Source organism: Branchiostoma belcheri, unplaced genomic scaffold (assembly GCF_001625305.1).
Source record: "Branchiostoma belcheri isolate BF01 breed outbred unplaced genomic scaffold, Haploidv18h27 scaffold77, whole genome shotgun sequence".
NCBI classification, from domain to species: Eukaryota; Metazoa; Chordata; class Leptocardii; order Amphioxiformes; family Branchiostomatidae; genus Branchiostoma; species Branchiostoma belcheri.
This window is the reverse complement of record NW_017804431.1, coordinates 305,983-316,292: the sequence shown is the minus strand read 5'-3', so window position 1 is coordinate 316,292 and position 10,310 is coordinate 305,983. Positions and strand designations below refer to the sequence as shown.

The window sequence follows — 10,310 nt, the reverse complement described above, 5'->3', positions numbered from 1 at the left end:
CCAGGCCACTGCCATTGTGATGCTGGGGGTGATAGGTCAGTGTTAGAAAAACCCATCTACAGTCAGCATGTTGCAGTGGCATTTTCAACTAGAAAGTTAACATTTGCAAAGCAAATGCATAACATTAACCTTAAAAGTTTGTATAGATTGTAGGTCTGCTCTGTTACTCAAACACATTCATACATGTGTATATATATGGTGACAGGAGTCTAAATCCCTCCTGCTATAAACTTGCAACATGATGTAACCCAACACTAGTTACCATGGTGACAGACGTCTGGTTCAGGTCATTGACCTTATTGGTTTGGAGAAGAAGAAGAAACAGAGCAAAAACAATTTTGTATATGTCATAGTTTAGATCTGGATTTTTAAGTGTGTATTTGCAGAAAGTATTTCTGAATTGCAGAACAATATTTTGACATTGTGCAATATTGCAGAACACTGAAAAAAGTTGATGGTCATTACATAAATCATATCAAATATAATATTTTCTTCTGTTTCCCATGGGTGCTTTTTGGTGCATTTGGGGTTTTCTGATGGACAAGATGTATAATATCACCAATCAACAGAGTTTGTAGAAAAGCACTTTAGTTTGGTGAAGTTTGAGCACCATTTTTGAAGCAAATGTTTGCATAAATGTTTATGACACAATGTAAGAAGTTGTACATAAGTTACAAAAGTCAGATAGCCTCATACTCTACTTGAGTCCTTTGATAATTCAAAGAACCAAAAATTACTGGTCAAATTGTTGCCATTGCTGCACTTTTAAAGGAAACATGACAAGACTATATGCCTGGTGCTGACAGTCAGCCATCTGGGACACGTGTTGTGGAATGTGTATTGCAAAGGATGATGGGATAGAATCATCTCCCCCCCTGCCTTACCCCTATAGGTGCAGAGTTTGGTGCTGAGATAGCGACCAAGGGACAGAACGAAGAGCAGAAGAAGAAAGCCAGTCGGGCACCAGAAGGTTTCAGCAGGGACAACTATTCCCTCGCTAGACACACCAGTAAGTTTTTCTTACTGAATATTCTTTATCTTTATTCATTTGAATCAGGCTAGCAGAAATCTTTGACCTGATACAATGTATGTTGATGAAGGTTAGATAAAGCAATATACAAACTTTCAAATTCTACTACTGGATAAATAATGAATGTTTCAAGTGACATCTGTCACTCTTCTTCAGTGTCACTGAACTGAGAGCACAAGTACTAGTCAACACTTTGACCTGTTACTTTTTATCAGTGTTTAGGCCACACCAATTTAATTTCTTGGTTAACGGATTTGCCCGCACCATTTTTTTCTGATTTGCAAAAAAAAAAAAAAAATTCAGAATCAACTGCAAAATGCTCATATTTTGCCCTGAACAGTTGAAAACAGTCCTTTTCTTCCTAGTTGTTACAGTTATTCCATCTTTTAATGTAATGTTATCACTAAAAGTTCAAAATTCATTGTTTAAATTTTGAACCAGCCTGGTGTGTTGACTTCATGGCTCCTATCGTACCATTTTGGGCCATAATAGGATGCCTACGTCTGTTTTTTTTTTTCCGCCCTCCCGCTCCATTATTTTTTTAGAAAAATCTGTTTACCAAAAAATTTAATTGGTGTGGCCTTATGCCTTGCATGTGTAAATAACTAGACAAGTACAGAAACGCTTCGAGTAGACTAGCAAAATAAACACAAAAGCAGATGCACTGAAAGAATTTGATTTTATACACTGAGTTGTTTGCACATTGTATGTGAAATTGTGTTTTTGAATTGTTTCCTGTTTCATTCATACAAATTTTGTTCTATTCCTAATTATTTGCATCTACTGCTTGAAATACTGTATGGAAAACAGGAGAATGTGGACTAACAAGTAGGCATTTTTTTTATACCTAACTTTATTTTTTCACCTTTTTGAAGCATGGATGTCTCATACTTCTTACTGTGGTCTTGATATTTCACAATATTTTTCCTTTCCGACATTCAAAATCTATTTCAATGTCTAAAAGACTTGCAGGTTAATGTTTTAACATAGTCAGAGATGGAGAAACAATCTTCTAGAAATAACTGTAGCTAGTGTACAAGAATTACTCTTAAAACTCTTTCAAAATGATGACAAAAACTTCAGTCATAAACATTTCAAGAATTCTTCCCTCTCCATACTTGTGTGCCCCTTATACAGAAGAGAAGCGGTCAAAAAAGAACCAGAAAGGAGGAAACAGAGAAATGAGCATTGCTCACGTAGAAGGCTTGTATTTCCTTCAATGTTGGTGACTTTGCTGGAAGCACTGCTGGGGCATTGGTTCATTAATTAATAAAAAAAATAATAACAATTTGAAATAGTATGTGTTCCACACTGTAACAGTTCTTTTATCTCTGAGACTTTTAAATGCACACAGTTATAGCTTTATTTTTCAGTCACCATTTCAGAGTAACTGTTATAGAATTCAGAACCTTATTTTGCGCAATGGCTATTAATAGTATGCACTTGCGCACTACTAGTATAATTTTAATAGTCTAAAGAGCAATCTAACTTTTGAAATACTTTCTCTTACAGATCAAGCATTTTCTCCTATCTTTAGGCCACACCAATTTAATTTGTTGTTTCTCGGATTTTTTCAGAAAAAAATATGAAATGACAGCGACGAAAAAAAAAAAACAGGCCAAGGCACCCCATGATAGCTGGAACTGTTACAATATGAGCCATGAAGTCAACATATACTAGGCTGGTTTTTAATTTCAATTCAATAATTAAAACAATAGATTTTGAACTTTTAATGAAACAAAGTTGCATTGTTACGTTGGAAAACTTTAACAACTAGGAAGAAAGGAGTTTTTCTTTAACCATTGGGGCCAAAAAATGTCTTTCATTGAGCATTTTGCAGTTGATTTGGAACAAAAAAATCTTCTTTTTTTTTTTTGCAAATCAGAAAAAAATGGACAGGGTGAATCCGAAAAACAACAAATTATATTGGTGTGGCCTTATCAACTCTTACCCTGATTTGAAGCCATCACATTTTTGTCATATTTATGGAACCTCAACTAATTGAAGACATAGAAAGTTCTAGCATAAAAGAAAAAAAACAAGATGCTATGCTGAATTTATTTCTTGCTACTGAGCAGTTAACAGATTAAAAATGCATAGAAGTCTTACATAATACATCCTTGCATTATCATCTTGTAGTATATCTACAGAATAAGTATTAGACAAAATGATAACAACAATATGATATAGAATATATTTATCTGCCATTTATATAAATGTATAAAGCATTGCCCTTTGCTTGTATCCAGTTGTGGTAAAGCTAGCCACTTATTTGTGCCCTCCAGGCAAGGCACATGATTGTATTATTAGCCCTACTTAATTGTATAAAATTATTAACTTAATATATGTCTAAACACTTGATGTTTTAGTAGATACAGGTACATGTAGGACGTTAAGTTGCATTTTATACCATTATCTTTTTGTACCACAGTACAATTATGTTCAGTAGTCGTACATTAGACCATTTACAACACAATTGCCGTGCAATAAAGTTCTTCTTTTTGTCCAGGTGTAGTAAACATAGCCACTTATTTGTGCCCTCCAGGCAAGGCACGTGTACCCAGTTGTAGTAAACATAGCCACTTATTTGTGCCCTCCAGGCAAGGCACATGTTCCCAGTTGTGGTAAACATAGCCACTTATTTGTGCCCTCCAGGCAAGGCACATGTACCCAGTTGTAGTAAACATAGCCACTTATTTGTGCCCTCCAGGCAAGGCACATGTTCCCAGTTGTAGTAAACATAGCCACTTATTTGTGCCCTCCAGGCAAGGCGCTGACCTACCTTCTCCTGGCTCCGCCCAGTGGCAAGCTTCCCGCCCACACGCCAATCAGAAGGGCTGCCATCGACCTGATTGGTCGAGGGTTCACGGTGTGGGAGCCATATATGGACGTGTCAGCGGTACTGTTGGGTCTGCTGGAGTTGTGCTGTGACGCAGAGAAACATGCAGCAAGGTACTGTCGATTTTAAAATAGCCTGCAATGTTTTATGTTCACAGTTTCTGCAGTGAGTTATCACTGACAGTGTAAGGCCACACCAATTTAATTTATTGTTTCTTGGATTTTGTCAAAAAAATATGAAGCGACATGGCGAAATAAAAAAAAAGGCACCCCATGATAGCCAGACATGTTACAATATGAGCCATAAAGTGAACATACCAGGCTGGTTTATAATTAAACAATAGATTTTGAACTTTAAATGAAACAAAATTGCATCAATTTGTTACATTGAAAAACTTGAACAACTAGGAAGAAAAGGACTGTCTTCAACCGTTGGGGCCAAAATATGTATTTCATTGAGCATTTTGCAGTTGATGTAGAACAAAAAAATGTTTTTTTGGGAGGAAATCAGAAAAAAATGGATAGGGCGAATATGAGAAACAACAAATTAAATTGGTATGGCCTAAACACACTACACACTCGCAAGCTTTCAACCGTAGAACAACATAACTATACTTATCTGTATACAGGTGCACTAAAGTTGATTGTGTAAATGCCATCGTTTTCACTTTTGAACGAGACCAACATCTACAAAAATGATATTAATTGAAGTACAATGTACTGTCAAGTTTGTTGGAATGAAGTTAAAGGATGATGAAATGATAATTTGATATTAATTGAAACTTTTTCTTTCCTGACAGTATGACCAGTGGGTTACCCTAACTTGTTTATTGGGTTTTGTTAACAAGGCCAACATCTGCAAAAATAATGTCACTCAAAATTTGTAAAATTGAAACTTATTTCCCTGACAGTATGACGAGTGGGTTACCTTTGACCCCTGCTGCGGACTCGTGTCGCACGGCACGTCACGCCCTGTCCCTGATCGCCACCGCCCGCCCGTCTGCGTTCATCACCACCATGGCCAAGGAGGTGTGTGTTTGTTTGTTTGTTTGTCCAGAGTCTTAATAAGTACTACATACATGTCACACTACTCTTTCTGGGGTCTGTTTATGAAATGCTGTCACTGTCCTTATTACTGAAATGCTGTCCCTGTCCTTAGTACTAAAATGCTGTCCCTGTCCCTAGTACTGAGATGCTGTCCCTGTCCCTAGTACTGAGATGCTGTCCCTGTCCCTAGTACTGAAATGCTGTCCCTGTCCCTAGTACTGAGATGCTGCCCCTGTCCCTAGTACTGAAATACTATCCCTGTCCCTAGTACTGAAATGCTATCCCTAGTACTGAAATGCTGTCCCTGTCCCTAGTACTGAGATGCTGTCCCTGTCCCTAGTACTGAGATGCTGTCCCTGTCCCTAGTACTGAAATGCTGTCCCTGTCCCTAGTACTAAGATGCTGTCCCTGTCCCTAGTACTGAGATGCTGTCCCTGTCCCTAGTACTGAAATGCTGTCCCTGTCCCTATTACTGCGATGCTGTCCCTGTCCCTAGTACTGAGAATGCTGTCCCTGTCCCTAGTACTGAGATGCTGTCCCTGCCCCTAGTAGTGAGATGCTGTCCCTGTCCCAAAAATGCTGTCCCTGTCCCTAGTACTGAAATGCTGTCCCTGTCCCTAGTACTGAGATGCTGTCCCTGTCCCTAGTACTGCGATGCTGTCCCTGTCCCTAGTACTGCGATGCTGTCCCTGTCCCTAGTACTGAGATGCTGTCCCTGCCCCTAGTACTGAGATGCTGTCCCTGTCTCAAAAATGCTGTCCCTGTCCCTAGTACTGAAATGCTGTCCCTGTCCCGAGTACTGAGATGCTGTCCCTGTCCCTAGTACTGAAATGCTGTCCCTGTCCCTAGTACTGAGATGCTGTCCCTGTCCCTAGTACTGAAATGCTATATCTGCCCCTAGTACTGAGATGCTGTCCCTGTCCCAAAATGCTGTCCCTGTCCCTAGTACTGAAATGCTATATCTGTCCCGAGTACTGAAATGCTGTCCCTGTCCCGAGTACTGAGATGCTGTCCCTGGTCCCTGTCCCTAGTACTGAGATGCTGTCCCTGCCCCTAGTACTGAGATGCTGTCCCTGTCCCTAGTACTGAAATGCTATATCTGTCCCTAGTACTGAAATGCTATCCCTTATCTTAGTACTGAAATGCTATCCTTAAGATTCTTGCCATGAAGACTAAATAATGGTTCAAAATGTACACCACAGGTTGCCCGCCACGCCGCCATGGCCGCCAACGCGCAGTCCCAGAGCGCGCCCATCCACACGTCTGTGTTGGTACGCGGGAAACCGGAGATACTGAGGGTCATCGAACTGCTGATTGACAAGATGCAGAGTGACGTGGCTGAACTGATTGTGGAGGTTGGAACACTTTTTCTGTAACTTAAATCTTTTGTTACCTTAAGTTTGCTGAGAAGGTTTAATATGTTTTTGGGTGTCACATTTTTGGATGCATGTGTCTATTTATTTATTTATTTATGAATATTTACCACATTTATTGTGGAAGGATTGACATAACAGGTGACTATCACCTCTTCAAAGATGTCAAACCTGAGACCAGACTGTAAGGTTTGAACCACTCACACCGGGAAGGTCCCCTACTCTTTTCGATAAGCGTGGTGGGTTCTCTAACGCACGTGGGGTGTGGCTCTCCCAAACATGGGAACTCCATTTAACGTCCTATCCGAGGGACGTCCCTAACCAAAGCTAGGTACTCATTTACACCTGAGTGAAGTGAGGAAAGTTGTGTTAAGTGCCTTTCCCAAGGGCACAAGATCGATGACAAGGTGGGGTTTGAACACGGAACCTCTTGGTTCCAAGCCGAAAGTAAACATAACAAGACTGGCAATGAAAACATACATTGCCATGGCGACGGTAGTTGCTGTTAGGGTTATTGTTTGCATGGCACTGTCATCATTTCATGATTTTGAGGAAGACTTGGTATCTGTTAAGTCTAGATAGATACAGTGTATTCCTCCCCTGAGTGTATAGTGAACGAGCCCTGGGGCCACAGAAAGTCTAGGGCCATCTGGGGCAGACAGGTCTTCTCAAGGGTTCCAGGAATGTGGGCATAGATGTGGGTCTGAGAAATGCCTGTGGACATTTCGCATGCCTGTGGACAAAATGCCTTTACAATTCCTAGAATTCTTGCAAACTGCACACAATACTGTACCATTAGGCTCCTCCCTGAGACGTCGCCAAAAACCAGTGACTTGTTGTTTCACACTGCTCAGGTTATGGACATCACAGTGCACTGCCTGGACGCCACCCAGCTGAAACAGAAGGGACTGCAGGAGACTTTTCCCGCCATCTGTCGCTTCAACATGGTCAGCTACGATAACCACAGCCGGCGCATCGCTGTGGGGGCCAGGAACGGCTACCTCGCGCTGTACGACCAGAAAACAGCCAAATGTCAGGTAAGGTAGTGCAAAAATAGGCCAGGACTTACATATTCTTGATGTGTGCAAACCCCATAGTTTAAGAGGTGCCAGAAATGGCTACCTGGCACTCTATGCAGGGTTCTAGCTAGCACAAAGTTAAATTTTGCCCCCTACGCTAAATTTCACCCCCTACGCTATAATTTTGACCCCCTACGCTAAATTTCCCCCCCTACACATACAGCATAGGGGCATTGTGACTGTATTTCTTTGTTCAAGAATGCCAGATCAAATGTGGAAAATTACCAATCAAGGATACATTGTACATACCTTAGAAATAACATTTTTTCCCTTTGGGTATCCCTCAAATTTTTTAGCTCAAATTTTTAAAAGCTCCGCACCACAGAAGGAGAGCCCATCGACAGGCGGCCAGTACCAATACGCTAAAATTACATCCTAGCTAGAACCCTGCTATGACCAAAAGACAACTAAATGTCAAGTAAGTTTGCACCGAAAATAGTACAAAGTTTCATCTATGTAAAAGGTGCTTTACATCCCATAGTCTTTTTGAGCTTGTAGGCAGTAGATAATTTCAATTACATGATTGTATTGATTTCCCTTTGACTGGGATTTGAAGGTGAATTTGTGTACTGCCTTTCCCAATGACAAGCATCTAGACCAGACTGCCAGGAATCAAACCCTTGACCATCTGGTATCTGAATCTGGTATCTGCTAGCCTTACCTTCAGGCTGAGGCTCAGGCCAGCAGATACCAGATGGTGGCCTCAGGCCATTGATTTTTTACGTTTGCCGCCATGCGGCGGCAAACGTAAACATACGAAAACAATGCTTCCATGGATCAACCCTTCGTTGGTTGAACATTTTCGTTTGGGTGTTGCATTCAATGTTTATCTATTATGTTTGCACTTTTTATTGTGGGATGGACCTACCAGATCACATAAACGCAATTCTTATATGACAAAGTTATCAAAAATTAGACTTGAATTGTCTAAAAAATAATTAATCTGTACTACTGTATGCCCAAAGTGATTCTCAGAAGATGATAAAAATTGACATAATGGCCTTGATGAATGAATCGCATAAATTATGTTAATGTAGATGACAAGTAAAACATTGGCGCTCGCGCAACGTCTGTAATTAGTGGACAAATATTCCAACAACGATGTTTTAATTGTGGTCCACTACATTGTTGCTAAGTTTCCACACTAAAGAAACTTTTAAAGTACCCTTTTGCCGAAATATACGCCCTTGGCTGTGAAGAGAGAGAGTATCCGGCCCACCGCCATATTTACTAACCGGAAGATGTACTATTTCACTACATCGCTAGATGTCGCTGTTCATGTTGCTCTTGGAAGCCCCTGGATGTACTAGAGGGCATGTAGTGGGGGTGATAGTGATTACGGATTACGCAAAATTTTCGCCGCCGATTACGAATTAAGTAAAATTCTCAGAGCTATTAAAACTTTATGCATTAAGGCTAATATAATATTACGAATTTCATTGATTTGGAGGGCGACTGCCAACGGATTACGAAGACTAAAATGGTCCGATTACGCCTCAGGAAAAAGGGCATGCAGGCTCCTACAACGAGCATTCCAGCTCTCAGGTACGTACCGTGCCTCAGTATTTACGCCATATAAATTAAAAAAAATATCAGCAATGTTATGAGTATTAGGCATAGAGTTACAGGAAAATAGTATAGCTAAAAGTACCATGGGCAAGGGTGTTTGTTTGTTTGTTTGTTTGTTTATTGGTTCGCATATGATTTAATAACAATAAAATGAAAATGTTACTGACAATAAAATAAAATGCTGGGGAAAGATATGAAGCCATAGTGGCTTGTCTGGGATCTTCCCCGACAAAATTAATTAACAACTGAAATAATGCTAACAAATCAAATGATAATAATAAATAACAATAGGTAATTAATAAATTTGATCAATATGATCAAAATGATAATAGTAACAAAACAAATAGTAACATGAATAACAAAAGTGATTGATAAATAACGCTAATTAGAAATGATATGTTATAAAACTATAACTTTAACGTTAACAGAACTTTAACTGCAATACAGACATTGGCAGAATTGAAGCAATAACTCAAGAAAATAAATGAATTTTAAAGAGAAACGGAGATTCAGACTTATACAGATGAAATCAAAGTAATAAGAAATCAAATGTCGGTGGGAAAGAAAAGTAGGTGATTTTTAAGATTTCGTTTAAAGCTAATTATTGATGTTAAACATTTTAGGTGGAGCGGGAGATTATTCCAAGTAGTTATACATTTATATTTTACACTCATTTGGGCTAAGGACGTTCTAACTAGGGGAGTATGGAAATGGGCACTTTGTCGAGTTTGGTAAGTATGAAAATGGGAATTAAGATTTAGAAGACCATTAAATGTGTCTGGAAGAGAACAAGTAAGGAATTTAAACGTAAATAACATCAGATGAAGTTTGTTTATGTCAAAAATATTCAAAATATTAAGTTTTGTAAACAAAGGTGCAGAATGTGCATGGAAACTGGCGCCGGTGGCTGAACGAACAAATCTTTTTTGGAGTAATACTAGGGGCTGTAGTGTGGTTTTGTAGGCGCATCCCCAGACTATATTCCCGTAGGTTAGATATGGGTATATTAAGCTATTGTATATGGTAATAATGGTTTTTTGAGTAAGAAGATGTTTAATTTTTCCAATAATACCGATAGTTTTTGAAATTTTTTTACCTAACATAGTTATATGTGGTTTCCAGGTGATCAATCTAATTGTGCTTTGACGCGCTGTTTAACAATATTTAGTAGTCAAACTGACTGCCCCCCTCCTCTTTGGATTTACAAATGCGTCTAACAATCTCTTTTCGGTATGATCAAATTATGCAAGGCTAAGTTTCTTGCTTTAATATTAAAATTAATTACCGGCAGATGCTTGCCAATCTTAAAGTTTGTTCTCTGGAGTGTTTCTACCGTATCGCCTTAATTTTTGTATTGTTGCATAAATTATTATT

The 10,310-nt window shown here is 39.3% G+C and overlaps 1 protein-coding gene across 1 annotated transcript in view; it reads left to right on the top strand.

The window, feature by feature from the left end:
- The window catches only part of LOC109485603 (WD repeat-containing protein 7-like), a 48,992-nt gene that overhangs the window by 35,397 nt on the left and 3,285 nt on the right, over nt 1–10,310 (top strand). The window contains exons 27-31 of the mRNA XM_019789288.1: nt 893–1,009; nt 3,796–3,982; nt 4,780–4,897; nt 6,118–6,270; nt 7,143–7,325. Coding sequence (XP_019644847.1) covers nt 893–1,009; nt 3,796–3,982; nt 4,780–4,897; nt 6,118–6,270; nt 7,143–7,325 — 758 coding nt within the window. The remainder of the gene's footprint in view (nt 1–892; nt 1,010–3,795; nt 3,983–4,779; nt 4,898–6,117; nt 6,271–7,142; nt 7,326–10,310) is intronic.